This window comes from Ptychodera flava, assembly GCF_041260155.1.
Source record: "Ptychodera flava strain L36383 chromosome 23 unlocalized genomic scaffold, AS_Pfla_20210202 Scaffold_23__1_contigs__length_28996876_pilon, whole genome shotgun sequence".
Classification (NCBI taxonomy): Eukaryota; Metazoa; Hemichordata; class Enteropneusta; family Ptychoderidae; genus Ptychodera; species Ptychodera flava.
In genome coordinates this window covers 12,402,869-12,420,758 of record NW_027248277.1, presented here as the reverse complement: position 1 = coordinate 12,420,758, position 17,890 = coordinate 12,402,869, and the positions used below count along the sequence as shown (strand labels likewise).

Below are 17,890 nucleotides of genomic sequence, written 5' to 3'. Positions count from 1 at the left end.
CGGTACAAACACTTTAATAGTACTCGACGACTGCGCCGCGTCCAAAGATATAAAGAAGCGCAGTGACAATTTAGTCAAAATTGCTTTCAGCTCAAGACACGACAGATTATCTGTCTGGTTCTGACTCAACAATATACTAGTATTAGTAAACCATTCAGGGAAAACATACAGATGTTAGTACTATTTTTCACACCGAGCGAGATAGACAACAACACTATTATAAAACAATATGGAATGAGGATGTCAAAACAGAAGGCAGATTCACTAATCAGTCGATTGCAAAATACACAATTCAGTAAACTAGTATTTCGTTTACAGCATCCGTACGGCATAAAATTTTTCGTATAATATAGCAATTATGGAAGCTGAAGGAAATCCCGAAGGTACTCTTAGAGAATTATATTACAACCCGAAAACTGGTTTTGGAGGTGTACAAAAATTGTATGACGCAGCACGGGCCAGCGGACTCCACGTTACTAAGAAAGAGGTGCAGGAGTGGTTAAAAACTCAGCTAACTTATAATCTACATAAACCGGTACCTCGTACTCGTGGCGCGTTCCGAAGGGGCCGGCGCGTTTTCGTAACATCGGTGGACGAGTTTTGGCAGGCTGACCTCGTGGAATTCCCTCCCCCGTTCGCAAAAGAGAACCGTAACATTCGATACATGCTAACAGTAATCGATGTGCTCAGTAAATACGCATGGGCCAGGCCGATACAGTCAAAAACGGCTGATGATACGTTACAGGCGCTACAAGACGTGATTAAGAAATCCGGGAGAAGGCCCGACAAACTTCAGACAGATGAGGGGCGGGAATTTACTAATCGAAAAATGCAGGGGTGGTTGGAGGAGTCAGGCATTCATTGGTTTCACACCTACAGTGACAAAAAAGCTAGCGTCGTTGAACGTTTTAATCGGACTCTTAAGACGATGATGTGGAAATACTTTACATATAAACAGACACGTTCCTGGCTCCCCATTCTACCAGAACTTCTTGAGAATTACAATAACACCGTACACGGAAGTATCAAAATGAAACCCGTCGACGTAACAGAGGAGAACGATTGGCAGGCATTTTATACACTATTCGGTCCTGAGTTGGCAGCCGGGGGAGTTAACCCTGAATTCAAGCCGGGAGAACGGGTTCGAATTACAAAATACAAGACCACTTTTAAGAAAGGATATTTACCAAATTGGACAGAGGAGATTTTCGTAGTTTCAAAAGTGGTGTACGCAGCTGGACTAGGAACACCACCAGTTTACAAAATAAAAGATCTGAATGGAGAGGAAATACTCGGCACTTTCTACTCCGATGAACTTCAGAGCCCTTCGGAACGGGGAGCCGACGAGCTGTACAGAGTAGAACGAATTTTGAAGACGAAAAAAATTAGAGGAAAGAAATATTATCTGATAAAATGGCGCGGCTATCCAGAAAGTTTCAATAGTTGGGAGCCGGAGGAAAATGTTATTAGTACTACGTAAGTACTTCGTAAGTTCCTGTGCTGGTACTTGTCAAGTACTACGTAAGTACTAACGTAAGTATTTACGAAAGTTATTCAGTAAGTACCATGGACGAAGTCTTAATTTCTTGAAAGCCGAAAGTGTCAGTTTACCACCTCGCTTCCACCCCCCACCTGGCCAAGTATTTATCATGTACTGTCGTAAGTAATGTTCACTTATTGCATCTTGTTTGGCCGTATGTGGATGAGGTGGTACAGGGAAGGATCCGGAGGCACATATTAAGTTTGCAAGATCTTCAAAGCGACTTCTCATGTTACCACAGTCCGTTCTTTCGAGTCCTCCTTGTTCAGCTTTATCGATAAGTTCTGGTTGAAGTATAATGTACACAACTGACATGAGCCATAGACAAGTAACTTCAAAGTCCCTTACAGAACCGTAAGGTTCCTTCGGCATCATATCAAGTGCCTGTAAGTCAAAAGAAGCATTATAAGCGTGCACAGATTCACAAGCATTAAGAAGTTTGTGTAGGTTCTTGAGTGAGACTCGAGGTTGTTCTAGTTGTTCTTGATTAGGTGGATAATAAGCTTTTTCAAGTTCCTCCTTGCTGAAACCGTCTATTAAAAATCCTTGGCTGCCGCTGCCCCATGCAATTCCAAAGTCAAAAGCTCGTGGAGATTCTACTGGCCCGACTGTCTCGGTATCAATTGTTGGATTAAGTATATTATTGAGAACTTCATGCGTAAGAGCGTTCCGAATTACCAAACATGGAAGTCTGTAGTCGTGGCAAATTTCTAAGAAAGTCTGTTTGAACTTGTTGTGAATCTCTTCTAGTTCTTCTAAGGCGGTTATTTCGTACGACCTGGCTCGAGTCAACACATTCCGCCTGCAATAATACCAAGGCATATCTTTGAATATGATAATGAAACTATGTAAATGGTTAAATGCTAAAGAAACAATCCTTTTTTCTTCCGCTGCCACGGAAACGCCCCGGATTCTAGAAAAAGTCAGATGTTGAATTATGGAAGAGTCACAAATAATGTAGCGTTCTGAAGGGAGGCCCTCCCACTCCCCCTCCCCAGCCTGATATTGTAAACTAAGAGTATGTTCTATAAACTGTTTCTGAAAATCGGCAATCGAAACGTGGCGCCCATTATAAAAGTCGGCAATGTTGCTGGAAAAACTAGTGTCAAATTCTGGTACGTGAAGCGGATCCAAATTTAATGCATCGTAACTCTTACCACTTCCAGTTGGTCCATTTATGAATATGTATGGCATTTTGGGATACTATATCATAGAAAAATTTTTTTTAAATTATTTTTTATTAAGATATATACGATAATACAATGACAATCCTTTCTATTTCAACTGCAATAAAAATACTTGAAACCGGAGAAGGCGTTCGAATCAGTGACGGCAAACTCATATTGAAGAATCTTTGGTAGATCCTTTCATATACGTAGACAGTGAGCTAGAAGTGGTTTCCCCATCAGACCTAAGTACGGTTCTAAAGATCCAGCTACATGCGATGAAATGTGTGTCCGTTGGCAACCGAGTCTTCAAAAGTTTACTGATTTAATAATATTCCGTACCCTAGGTGAAAGTTTCGATGCAAGCACTGCTAAAAGTTATGCTGCAAGCCTGGCCGCTCACTCCAAGAATACTACTGGATTTTACAATCCATCTAAAGTGTATCAGAAGCGAGGGAGCGAGGCACAGCCAGTGGCGTATTTTAAATTTCGGTTTAAAAGAGGGGACGATTTCGCTACATGTATTGATATGGTTCAAGAAATTGACTGTGCTTTTAAAACAGTGAGCCCATTGCCAGTCCGAGAAAATCCTGCTATTGTACCTCGTAATATCAGGAAAGGTAGTAAGATAGAATTCTTAGCATTTAAACCGCGATTAAGTAAGCGTGGCCTTTCTTTCACTGTTGAGAGGTTATTTTGTGCTGCGCCTAATAAACCAGAAATTCAAGATGCGGAAGAACTAGTCGACTTAGAAAGATTAGGTGAGATATATAAACAAATAAATGCTGACAAAAATATTATAGTGGATTTTGATGACCTATCATAGAATAATTTTTTTTCATTTTAAAAATTTTTAGGATAGTATATATCATAAAGATTATTATGGCCCGTCGATTACATACAGCATTCAAGAGAGCAGTTTTACGAAAAGAATTTCCTGAAGTCAAGCGAGTCAAGGATATCGGGAGCTGGTGGATATTGAAGGTATGGTCAAAGAAAGAAAGATGTACTCTGTTTATACCGAAATGGAAGTCAAATTATCGGATCCGAAAACTGGTAATACACAAAATCGTACATTGCCTGTTAAATTAAAAGATACATACACAAAAGATGTAAGAGGGGTGGATGTGAAACAACAATTAATAGATCGCTACAATCGTATGCTTGATACAATTGAAGCTGTTGAGGGTTCTGGTCTCGTTCTCGAGGAGATACTTAATTTTGAAGTAATTCTAGTAGAAGTTTTACTCGGGGCTGGCGCAGTCCAACTTCCCGGATGGTTAAAAAATAAGCATTGTGTTAGCGATCTTATTCTACCGGTGGGGGTCGAGAATTGTTTTCAGTATGCCGTCGTAGCAAGTATAAAGTTGAGCGATCCCGAGTTTCGTGAAAAGAGGGGTGGTCAGGTAAGGAGAAACTGGAAGACGTATGCCATTTATGGCTGACTACTGTTGGGAGAGCATTCCCTTTCCTACGCCCGCCGATCTGACTGTATTCAGGCACTTTGAGCAGCAAAATCCGGGAGTCCAACTTCAAGTGTTTCAGATCCACGAGTCCGATCCCGACCCGTCAGACATAACTGTGTTATATAGCGGAGCCGAGGGACCCGTTCTGGGAGCGGATCGGGTAGCAAATATATTACTGATAGTTGGTGGGGAGGGCGGGGGTCACTTTGTGCCAATTACTTCGTTAAATCGTCTTCTTAATTCTCATACTAATCGTAAGAATAAGCACAGAAGGAAGTGTATTTGCCCGGTTTGTAAAAGAGGTTTTAAGTCAACAGAAGAATTAGAAAAACATCAGGTATACTGTGGAACAGACGCCGCCCAGCCAGTTTTTCCTAAGGAAGTATGTCAATTCGAAGGACATCGGAAGAAGGTCTATGCAGATACTGAGGCAATTATTGAGAAGGGGACCGGTCGACATATTCCAATTTGTCTTTCGTATGTTATGGTGGAACGGGGGGGGGCGGGGGGGGCGGGCGGCCCACCGTTTATGGTAAAAGAACATTCACAGGTCTCTCCTGTGTTACAGAATTTCTAAAGGATATGAAAGAACGGGCCGAGTATTATTCGAAATCGTATTATTGGAAAATAATACCGATGAAAGATCCTTCTAATTACGACAATCCAGTCTGTATTGCATGTGGAGAGCCGGCAGGATACCGAGTAGTGAAGGAGGGGGCGACTTTTTATTGCGAGGGATGTCGACCGTCGAGAACCATTCCTATCTACTTTCACAACCTCAAGGGATACGATGGTTCTTTTATTTTGAAAGAATTACATGAAATAGATGATGGGGTCCGGACCAGAGCCTAAAATCATAGCTAAGACGAGCAATGGTGGAATTATGGGTCTCTCGAAAACATTATTTTTAGTGCCTCAATTGTTGTTGATGGGAAGAGGGAGATAAAGAAACGTTTCTTTTCTATAAAGTTTATGGATAGTGCTCAGTTGATGATGGGGTCGCTCGCGAAGTTGGCAAAAACTGTGCCGGAGGATGGGTGGACGGTACCACTTTCGTACCCGGACATTCAAAGGGCGAAAGGTTTCTTCCCCTACGAATATTTAGACTCGGTTGACAGACTGGAAGAGGGTGAGCTCCCGGAGAGGGGCAAATTTTATAGCGAATTAACGGAGAAGAGGGGATTTCTGAGTCTGATTACGAACATGCATTGCGAGTATGGGGCGAAGTTGGATGTCGTACGATTAAAGATTATATGGAATTCTATTGCGAGACTGACGTTCTCCTTCTTGCAAATATATTCGAAAATTTCCGCGACACATGTTTAAAAGCATATAAGTTAGATCCGGCCCATTACATGTCAGCGCCCGGCTTGACATGGGATGCTATGTTACTTTACACGGGCAATAAATTTGGGCTCATTCAAGATGCTGAGCAGATGAATTTCGTACAGAGGGGAATTCGAGGCGGTATCAGCCAGTGTAATATTCATTACTTACAGACAAATCATCCTGCTTACGTCGCCGAAGGGGCTGGTGAAGCTGGCGGGAACTGGGATCCAGAGAAGCCGGTGACCGAAATAAAATATCTCGATGCAAACAATCTCTACGGCTGGGCAATGAGTCAGGCAATGCCTACGGGCGGACTTCATTGGATGACGATGGAAGAGTGGGAGGAATGGGAAGAAGGGGGCCGAGACGGCGGAGCTGGCGGGGCGTGGGGACCTGGCGCCACCTTTCCACCAAGTTTTCTAGAAGTAGACTTAGAATATCCGGTCGAATTACATGAAGAACACAGCGATTTGCCATTAGCGCCACATCACTATGAATTTCCGAGGCAGGGCACTCGACTGATTACAAGTGTGTTGGACAGAGAGAGATACGTCTTACACTACAAGTTGCTGGAATTCTATCTTCGGATGGGAATGAGATTGAAAAAGATTTATCGGGTGCTTGCTTTCGATGAGAGGGCATGTCTCGCGAAATATATTGACTTTAACACTAAAATGAGGGCAAAGGGAAAGACAGATTTCGAAAAGAATTTCTATAAGCTGATGAATAATGCAATGTTCGGTAAGACAATAGGGATGTTCGAAAGTACAGAGACTTTAAATTTGTTTCGGACTGGAACGGTACGGATAGTGGCCGTAAAAAGATTCAGAAGTATAATCCAAAGACGAAACATATAACTTTCATAACTTCCGAAGAGGATGGCGATTCCTGCGACAGTGCCTACTGGAACTGAAAACGGATGAGCATAGATATGTAAAACCAGTTTTCATCGGCGCCGCAGTACTGGAACTTTCTAAGCTGCTTATGTATGAGACGCATTACAATTACTTTCGAAAGCGGTTCCCTGGAATACGATTAGCCTACATGGATACTGACAGTTTTGTTTACAGTGTACCGATACCCTCTTCCAAAGACGTAACTTTCAATGATATAGTCCGAGAAGATGTTGAAAAGAATGGTGAGAAGTCTATATATGATACTAGTGGGATGAGTGGGCCCAACTTTCCGAAGATTAATAAAAAAGTGATAGGTAAATTTAAAGATGAGTTGAATGGTGAACCTATTCTTGATTTTGTCGGCATACGCTCGAAAGTGTATGCTTTTCGAACTCCCGTTTCCGAGACGAAAAAAAATAAAGGGGTGAAAGATGTTTGTGTTAGAAAACATTTGAACTTTGAAGATTATAAAGATCTGTTTAAAACTGGGAAGGAGCCCGAGCAGGCACAATTTGTACAGTTTGTACGGAAAAAGGCTGGAGAAATCCGTAGTGAAAAGCGAAGTAAAATCATGATGGCGCCAAATGATATCAAACGTGTGCAGTTATACAATCTGGACACGGGCGAATGGCTGGCAGAAACACGGCCGATAGGACTGACCTACGTTACGGTTTAAAATTGTAAAGACTTTAATTTACTATTTTCAACAGATACCTGGGCATCACTGATAACATAAACGTGGGCAAATATATTATCATTGTGAGCGTCATCGCCACCCCACGAGGCATCTTTCTTCAGGATCTCAAGCTGTATTCCGTCCTTTGTGTTCATTACTCTAAGACCATTTCCATGAAATTCAATATCTTTAAAACTACGCAGATCGATAAAAAAGACAGAATTTATTCTTCAAATAATCGACCTCATCTATATCAATTTCACACCAATCTTTATCTTCAGCAAAATACCGTCGCACCTCTCGCCAAATTGTCTTGGTATCATCTTCTGAGCGTACACTTTATTTGCAATGCCTTCGATTGATACAGACACAGATTCAATGGATGGGTTAAAGAAAAGTTCACTGTTCAGTTCTGTCTGATTCTGATTTTTAGTGAAGAGTAATAAGATACCTCTAATGCTACGTCGTGGACATTTATATTTTCATTGATAACCGTGTCCGATTCTTTGAATGGGATTATTCTAAAATAATTATATGCTCGTAGAGAAAACTTTTCCCACTGTTGTAATAACCAGCAGTATCTCTCGCGAGTACGGAATCAGAAATTGTTTCGTATTCCATTTGAATGTTTTTTAATTTATAATTGGCTGTAACAACCTGATTACTGACAAGTAATTGGGAGGCAGGTGCAAGCGTAATTTCCCATTCGATATGACTCCCTAACTCTTTTGGATATGCAACTCCATGACCTGTTATGAGGGGATGAGACAGACGAATAGCATATTTTGTTTTATATGTGTCGAAAAGTAACTTATCGTTCACGACGGCGGCATCTGCATCGGTCGCACCGCTTCTTAATTTTCTTAGATTTTCGTTCTGAATTCCGTACAGTGTCATGTTCGTTCTCTCCTTTTTATGTTTGAAGAGATCACGATAACATTCAATAAGGTTATATTTATTCAAATTGAAAAGTGTCTGACCCTCAAATTTGAGTTCCATACGCTCCACCAAATTTTTTGCAACATTTTGTACTACTCGGTTATATTCATCTCCCATTACTTCGAGATCAAAAACCAGGTCGAAAGTATCTGGAACTAGTACTACTCCGCTTTCTAACTTTGGACATCGTATGATAAGTGTCTGGCCTGGATCTGCCTCACTTGGATTATGAGCAATCACGTGATGAGTTCTTTCTGACTTCGTTCCCTTCGGTATTCGGTTGGTGAAATCGGTAATAATGTTCTATCGTACCCCATTTTCGTGTAATGTATATAGTAGAAGAAAAAAAGAAAATTAATCACATCTTTACGTAAATATTTCCGTCTGCCTGAAAGATAAATCGATTGCCTGTGTCGCGAATCAATCGAAGAACCCAATATTCTTGTAAATGTTGGACTTCCATTTCATCATTGTCAATCTCCTGAAAGACGTTTATGAATTCTAGTCGCTTAAAGAAGTTAGTCTTTTGACATTCTTTAATGAAAGCTAAAATGTTATGATAAAGATTATCATCTTTGAGTCGGACACCTGGATTTGCTCGAAGGATATGGCGATTTACCCGCCGAAGTTTGCACCATTCCAATTCGACAGAGAAACCAAACAGGTCTTTATTTTTAGAAAGAAACTTTGCAATATTCTTTTCACCAAACAGCGCGACCATATATTAGTACATAATTTTATTATAATGACTAATGTTAATCCAGTTAAAAATATCCATAGCTGTTCTCCAACAAATCCAACCACCGATCCTGCTGTTTTTAATAGAAAACTGACAAGGGAGCCGATTAAACCTGGTATTGCAGCAGCACTTTTTGCGGCCAATGTTTTTAACCATTCGCCAAATTGCTTTACAATTTCTTTCGCTTTTGTATATACTTTGGGCGGACCTGAACCTCCTGCGTTTGCTCCTGCTCCTCCTCCCCTCCTCCTCTAGTCACAGCCAGGGCAATTGTTGATATTGTCATTCCAAGGGCAGTCAGTATTGCAGCGATTGTTATACCATTTCGTTTAAATAACTCTGTCAGCTTCAGCCTGAGTGACAATTCTGGATCGGAAATTACATCACGAAGAGACCTAGTCGTAGCCAGACTTTCACGTGCCCCGCTAATCTTACCATTTTCGTATTCAATTCGATTGTCAATTTTAGCTTCTCTTGTTATAAGTTCAGCTAGTAGTTTCTCGGCTTTTTCTTTTGCTTGGGTGTGTTCTTCAGGAATTTCCTCTAACTGTTTTTCAACTTCTCTTTTCTCTAGCCTTATTTTAACTTTTTCATTGTTAAGGTCGCTAATACGCATATTCGCAATCTTTAATTCATCATTAATAGCTCTATATTCTGGGTTTAGATTGTTCCATTGTTCGATTTTATTTTCAAAAGCTTGTATTTTATCTGCATTACCAGAAGCATCTTGCCGTAAGAATGTCAGTTCATCTTTGTATACACCCATGTCTTCTGGCGTCATCTTCTCAGCCGGTATTTTATCATTTTTCACATCTTCAGAATACAATGTTGAACTAACAAATTCGGGCTCTGCGCTGCTCCCCCTCAAACTGTATACTTTACTTACAAATTCATATCCTCCTTCTTCTCTTTTTACTGTCTCGAGTGATCTAAATCCACGTCCTGTAGTTTTTGATAGCCTGAGGTTTTTATAATACAGCTTTCCATTCTCAATCTTTGCATTAGTAATCAATTCAATTCGTGCTGCTTCATCAGTAATATTATTTTCATCTAAGAATTTTTCAGCCATTTGTATTTCAATTTCTACTCTATATCTAGTCGAAGGATCTACCTGCGGGCTCCGCGCGCTTGAGCTAGCAAGGAAAGGATCAGCTTCTGCAAGGGCATTATCATCGTCTATAAAGAATGTTTCAGCAGTAGCGTCATCATCATTTAAATTTGCATCATCGAAATCCTGGAGTGGTATATCTTCTCCTCCTTCTGCCATATTGTATTTCTATATTACTACAATTATTTTTTATCATCCCTTACATATACAGTAAAAAATGCACATCTCAGTTGTTGAAAGCGTTGAACAATTGGCCGACTATATCGAAAGAACTAGCGCTGCATATCGACGAAGTTACAAATTAATGGGTCGAATTGATATGGCTCTCAATATTACTAAGGGAATTCTTGTAAGTTCTGCTGTCATAGCAGCAATTCCGACAGTTCCAGTTCTTTTAGCTTTAATTCCCATACCAGGTGTTATTATTGATGTATACAAGGGAAAACGGGTGTAGCAAAGAGACGAGAGAAATATAAACATTATTATGTGCAATATAAACAGCTGCTTACACAAATACAAGAAAAAGGTGCAACAACAGAAAACGGGTCAGAACTTATTCAGGACATATTTCATCAGGCGCTAGAAATTCAAAAACAAGAAGGATTTAGTCCACCTCTGGAAAGATACCTAAGACATTATGGATTGAATGGATATGAAAGTTAGTTCAGAAAAAATTCTGTAGAAAATGTTTCTGAAAACTGTAGACTTTCAGACCTCTGAAACCACGTGACAAGTTGCTAAGCAACTGGAAGGGTATTGCGAAAGCGGTATTGCGAAATTCCTGGAAAGTCCCTGCCTGAAAAGGTATTGCGCAACAGTGTTCAAGATCGGAACGGTTACTGTATGGAGGGAATAAAATAGGTGAAAATCTCGCTCCGATAGGCGTAGGAAAAACAAATTCACACAACTAGAAAACGAGTATATACTTACATCCACCTCCAGAATGGGCACTGGAACGGTGCAGAGCTGCAGCACAGTCAGAATCTATCTAACAAATGATCTCCCTTCCATCGAATAGAATACTGTTCTGTTAGGGAGATTACCCAGTGAGTCATAGCTAGTGTATTGCGCAAGTCCAGGACCTGACTCAGAAGGGAATTTCCCTGCTTAGTTCAGGACAATGCACTGCTGCGCCAAATTGTTGCGCGTGAGTGATTCGTATATAGGTCAGGGTCATACTTTAGTTACATGGATGGTTAATTTTCCTTCGCTCCCTTTAGATAAATGAATAAAATGGTTTAAAAATTCTTATTTGTCACGGAAGGGAACAAAAACTTACTACTTGTAGCTTTACCGTTTTCTTAAAAATACTGATATACACATATGTAGTAACTGCCTTTTACATGGCACAGAAGAGTCCAACATTCATATATATATATATATATATATATATATATATATATATATATATATATATATATATATATATATATATATATATATATATATATATATATATATGCATATATATATATATATATATATATATATATATATATATATATATATATATATATATATATATATATATATATATATTTATTTATTATATATATATTATTATTATATTATATCTTTATTTCGGACTTGAGCGTCCATATAATAGTCAAATAAGGCTATAGTATGAAAATTCAGTTACAAAATTAAATTATGGTTGAAAAGATAGAAAAATTGATTATATCTACATACATAATCCAATGGGTTTCTTTTTAAACAGACATTTAAACATAGAGTAACTTATTCCAGTGCTTTACCATCTCTGAGTTGAAATACAATGATTTACATACATTTCGTACAATTGCATTGCTACTTTTCAAAAGTCTTTGTCTCAGGCTGTTTATCTGATTTCTCAGAAGAGCATCAAAGTTGCTTATTCTGTTAGATGCAAACATTAGACTCGCGCTGCTCCGTTTCTCATAACCCAATAACAATAATATTGTATATATAAACAGAATCAAAATACAACCTTGATGCCAGGCTTCGATAGTAACAACTTACATGAAGACAATAAAGCTCAACTGACTGACTGAGTAATAAAAAGAAGTATAAGGATTTCCATTCGGATCTTACCATACGTGTAAATGACCCTTGCCAACAATAATTTTGATTTCATACAGATATATTATTTTTGGCGAAAATCACGGAGAATTGATGTCACCGATCCCCTAAAAGTCTACGTGTGACGTCACTCACCCGACTTCGTCCACCTTTCAGGGCGGACTCCACCGGTCTCCACATCACGGGCGTAGACAGAAAGACTTCCCATGGTGCGTCCGTACATGTGATACCAGAATGAGAAGCACTGGACAGAGTCGGCCGGAAAAACATGACTGACCAGCATAGCTATAAAACCAGGCTGTCTCGGAAAAGATGCCTCCATGTAAGCGTACCAACCTAAAATATATCATAATACCTTAGTTTTAATGACTCGATGTCTCGGTCCATATCACGAAATTGTAACCGAAAGGTGTTTTTTCAGTGTAAGAAATGAAATTTGAAAGGGGAAGTAAAAGTGTCCTCCTATAACCTTTTTGGACTCTATCCACGATGATCTCTTTCAGAATGAGACTCGGGGACAAATGTTTAAATTCTATTTTTCGGTGCCTTGCTGGCATGCTGTTAATGAAGTACAAGTTTTCGTGAAAATTGAAAACTTTACCGAAAGAGTTAACATCGGGGGGCATCCATTTTAAATGTCAAATATCAGTAAAAGTTTGTTAATTCGTTTCTCAAGTACATGTATCCGAGGTGACCCTGACTTTTATTCTTTTAAGTCTTTCATTTTGAGGCGCACACTACTTGAAGTAAAACAGGCACTCTAACTGTTGTTTAAAGAGCAAAGTGGCCGAGTAACAGTATATAAGAAACACCATAATGCCTGTAACCTTCAAAATTTCAGAAGTCAAAGATGAAGAGATACAGCTGAAGTTGGTGGCTAGTATGGATTGGCGTCATGATACCACTTCAAGCAGGCTTTAGCCGGGTCTGATATACTACAATCCTATAAGCATCCGATCTCTGTTATGGAATGAAAAAACGATAGCATACCTTCCGGTGTACCGAGGGTGTGATCATACCCAGGACCGGTATCGCTCGACCGAGAACCGTCACGACCACGTCGCCAATCCATGTCGTTGTCAGGGTCGTGCGTCCAATCGCAAAAACCAGTCTCAAAATCACAAACGGCTGAAGAGGCAAAATATAATGTCTAAGTGAGATCAACATTATTTCCCTTTGCGGAAACAGCTTCGGTTACTTCCAAACCCAAGAGGGTTTGACTGTATCGAAATTTGACATTTCTCGAAGAATGTTGTCAAGCAATCGCAAATGACTTGTCAACTGAAACAGGCACACACTTTCCATCGATGCTGTCGTCACAAAAGAAATCTTTCATCTTTTACATCTTCAAAATAAAACTATTCATTTGTTCAACTCGTTCATGCACTTCAAGACATTTCCTATTATACCGAGAGCTATTCAATCAGTCAATTGTCGATTGAAGGTGGGATACTGGTTGACATAATTCACCAAAGCATTTATCTGTTTGTTATACTGAACTTGGTTCACTGCGTGCATCATACACACTGCATACACTCATCCACTGCGTTTATAATGTACTAGTACATCTTGGCATTCTCAAGATTTTAACAGTAAATCACCCTAAAAAGCCTTGGCGAAATCACTTGTTGATCGGAGTCTGAGTTTTGACATGCAAAGTGACAAATTGTAGCACCGATTCACTATCAGACAAACACAGGGATTATATATCAGAAGAGGTCAATTTTGCCAAAAGCTTTGACTTTCAACATATTGCTAACTAAAACGTCGTTTTCAGCAACTTTGAAATATTGATGACACCTCTCTCTGCGTTTGAGTACATTGGAAGTATTGCTGTACGAGTTCTATAGTACTGAAGATATATCATGATTCAGTGGTACCATTTAAGATTCTTGAATGCAGTCTAGTATAGACCAGGTTTCACAAATCTGAACACGTACAGTTAAATTTTAAGCTATTTGGAAAATTAAGTTGTAGTGAGAAAAAAATATCATTTTTGCTGAACATTTCACTGATAATGTCCCCAGCCACACATGATAGTATGATGGAAAGCAGATTATAATTACACCTGTTTCTAAAACAAAAGAATATAATTTTCCCCCTAACGGACACAACAAAAGTTATATGATATATATATATATATATATATATATATATATATATATATATATATATATATATATATATATATATATATATATATCTTAGCTGTATAGCCCCATCATTTTATCGTAACTTGCTTTAAGTATGGCATTTTATTTGAAGTACCTGCAGACCGTGCGTTTTACGGTGTTTATCAGTAATTTCGAAATTTTCACTAACTATCTAAACGCGTTTTACTAAATATAGTTGAACTGATGCTTCAGAATGCTGCTTTATGTGGAGCAGAAAGCGTTATTAGAAAAGTAATCTGTAATGGCGGTATAAATTAAAGGGAACTCTGGGTAATTTATCGTATTTTAAGGGAGCCTTCAGTAAATACAGACGAGTGGGACGGGGGAATGGAGGAGGGTCACCTTTTAGAAAACAGTTCAAGGGGGATGGCTACTTTTTATAAACCTACCTCGGAGGGAGGGTCACTTTTGACAGAAGCTGATTTTATGGCTAAAGTTTGATTGTTCATTTGATATTTCCTGAATAGGAAATCACCAACAAAATACGTACTTAATATAGACTGCCATGTAAAGTGAATTGACATTTCAGTGAAATTCCAAAATCAAATTTCTAACACGACCATAGACTCGACTTGTATCTACTCTAGTCTAATCAAGAACAATAATGGAAATAATCCATCATACATAAATGCACAGATTTATCTAATTTTGTACTATAAAAATTATTCACAGTTTCATCATAGACCGCTATGCATAGTGAATCGACATTTCAGTGATATTCCAAAATTAAATTTCTTGCACAACCATGGACTTGTAACCACTCCAGTCTAATGGAGAACAATAATGTAAATAATAGAGCATACATATATGCACAGATTTATCTATTTAATGAAAAAAAATATTCATAATTTCGTCATAGACTGCCATGCATAGTTAATCGACATTTTGGTAAAGTTCTAAAATCAAATTTCCTACACAACCATAGACTTGTAACCACTCTAGTCTAATCGAGAACATTAATATAAATAATCAAGAGTACACAAATGCAAAGCTTGACCTATTTTTGAATTGGAAAAAACTTTATAATTTGATCATAGACACCATGGATAGTGAACCAACTTTTTAGATGAAATAAAGAAATCATTTTCTTGTACACAAATGCACATTTTACTTCCCTATTCAAGCAAATTACATTTAAATACAATATCAAACGTATATAATATACATATATAGCATGTTTTGTGGGGGAAAATTGTCAATAATTTGCCTGATAGACTCCATGCATCTTGCCTTCTTATAGTTGCACAAAATATGGTGACCCTCCCTCAAATGTATGAAATACCATATCTCTTCAAAAATTCTTTCATGACAAACTGCGACTGTCCCTCCAAAACACCAGTCCTCCCGTCTGTTGTTTGTCCCTAACATAATAATTGAACCAATTGTTATGTAAATTATCTGATACTGTTTTAGTTGTTCCTGGGAGAATACCTCAGTGGTTGGGGGAGGGTCAAGTTTTAGAATGTCGGACAAGGGGGAGGGTCACATTTAAGACAGGAGGATAGGGGGAGGGTCACATTTTATGGTAAAGGTGTGCGCGAAATTCCCCGGCCCACCCCCTGTAATTACTGAAGGCTCCCTAAAGTGAATTCTAGTGGAGTTTTGTCCTTGCACATGCGAATTAGGGCGTCACTTCAATTCTGACGATGCCTCGACCGACACCCTAATTGTGGAAGAATTACTAAACGTCAACTGATTTGTCACGGAGCTTTGTGTCAGTCAGCAGTCATGGTATAGTTGTGTTTGCTTACCAGTAGGTTCGCAAGGGTAAGGATCCCAGGTAATATCGTCGACGGCGATGTCGCTCGCTTCGCCATTGTTGATGTCCGCTTCAAAGTGTATCTGCAAATATCAGAGTTGATTCAGATCGATTAAAATAGGTACAAACTTAAGCCCGGAAGTCATAGATGAAATCTGGTTTCTCGATAAGAAACAAATTAAAGAAGCAGACAGGCAGTTCCTTGTTCCTTGGGAGAATACCTCAGTGGTTGGGAACGGTCAAGTTTTAGAATGTCGGACAAGGGGAGGGTCACATTCTGGACAGGAATTAGTGCTGTTGATTGTCCTCTGTCACAAAATTCCATTACAGGAGGAATTTATGACTCAAGACTTATGAATTGGTAGTGACAATGGGTTATTGTTAACCAATTTTTCAAGTCGCTATTCGTGGTATTTCCTTTCCAGTCGTGTTTTCTTTACGTTTTACCAAAATGTGTTTCAATGTGGTACAAATAAGGGAGCCTTCAGAAGTTACAGGGGGAAAGCCGCGGAAATTTCGCGAACACCCATACCGTAAAATGTGACCTCCCAATCCTCCTGTCTAAAATATGACCCTCCCCCTTGTCCGACATTTTAGAACCTGTCCCTCCGCCCCAACCACTGCGGTATTCTCCCAGGATTAACTGAAACAGTATCAGCTAATTACGTAACAATTAGTTCAATTATGTCAGGGACAAATTCCAGAGGGGAGGGCTGGTGTTTTTGGAGGGACAGAGACAATTTATCACGCAAAAATTTTTGAAGAGATATGGTATATCATACATTTGAGGGAGGGTCACCATATTTTGTTAAACTATAAGAGGTAAGATGTGGCTGATTTAGTGCTTCATACAAAAATATCAAGAGATATGGTACATGGAATCTATCAGGCAAATTATTGACAATTTTCGCCCACAAAACATGCTACATATGTATATTATATATGTTTGATAATGTATTTAAAGGGACAGAGTCGCCCATTTTTTCATGAATTTTGTTTGGAACGAGATACTACTTATTTTGTTTGACATACTGAAAACTACTGATTGAATAGGTGACCATGCATATATTCGACCCATATTAGACAAATGAAATGAAACCAGAGTGAAAATGAATTAATGGTCATGACCATTAATTCATTTCCGCGGTAATTCGTGTATCGTGTCTAAAACTGGGGTCGAATATATGCATGGTCACCCATTCATTCAGTATCTTCCGAAATGTCAAACAATATAAGTTGTATCTCGTATCCAACTAAAATCATGAAAAAATTGGCGGCTTTTTCCCTTTAAATGTACTTTGCTTGAATTGGTTGGTAAAATGTGCATTTGTGTACAAGAAATTGATTTCTAAATTTCATCTAAAACGTTAGTTCACTATCCATGGTGTCTATGATGAAACTATGGATAGTTTCTTCCACTTCAAAAATAGGTAAATCTTTGCATTTGTGTACTCTTGATTATTTATATTAATGTTCTTGATTAGACTAGAGTGGTTACAAGTCTATGATTGTGTAAGAAATTTGATTTTAGAATTTTACCGAAATGTCGATTCACTATGCATGGCGGTCTATGACGAAACTATGAATATTTTTTTTCATCAAAAAATTAGATAAATCTGTACATTTATGTATGCTTGATTACTTACGTTATTGTTCTTGATTAGACTAGAGTTGTTACAAGTACATGGTTGTGCAAGAAATTTGATTTTGGAATTTAAGCGAAATGTTGATTCTCTCTGCAACAAATGATCGCTGATGGCATCGGTGACATTGGGCATTAGTTAGTGACTACTTCCGATCTGACTCACAGATTGATATATGGCAGGTGCCACGTGTGGGGCAGGGTGCGCTTACTATTTTCGAAATACCTGACATCACTTCTTGGTGTTTTGGCCAGAGGTCCATATATTTTCTTTCATGAATTTGACTTTGTTTGTGTACTGTCTATTTAATGTCTGTTCTGTGCTGTTTTGTGTTTATGTTTACAACTATTGTCTTACGAATTCTGACCTATTGTATTGGATTATTGACTGGTATGAT

At 38.7% G+C, this 17,890-nt stretch overlaps 1 protein-coding gene across 1 annotated transcript in view; it reads right to left on the bottom strand.

Annotated features, from left to right (window-relative positions):
• The window catches only part of LOC139123759 (MAM and LDL-receptor class A domain-containing protein 1-like), a 41,534-nt gene that overhangs the window by 19,965 nt on the left and 3,679 nt on the right, over positions 1-17,890 (bottom strand). Inside the window, exons 6-8 of the mRNA XM_070689913.1 lie at positions 15,843-15,933; positions 12,908-13,045; positions 12,053-12,253 (exon numbers count right to left, since the gene is read on the bottom strand). Coding sequence (XP_070546014.1) covers positions 12,053-12,253; positions 12,908-13,045; positions 15,843-15,933 — 430 coding nt within the window. The remainder of the gene's footprint in view (positions 1-12,052; positions 12,254-12,907; positions 13,046-15,842; positions 15,934-17,890) is intronic.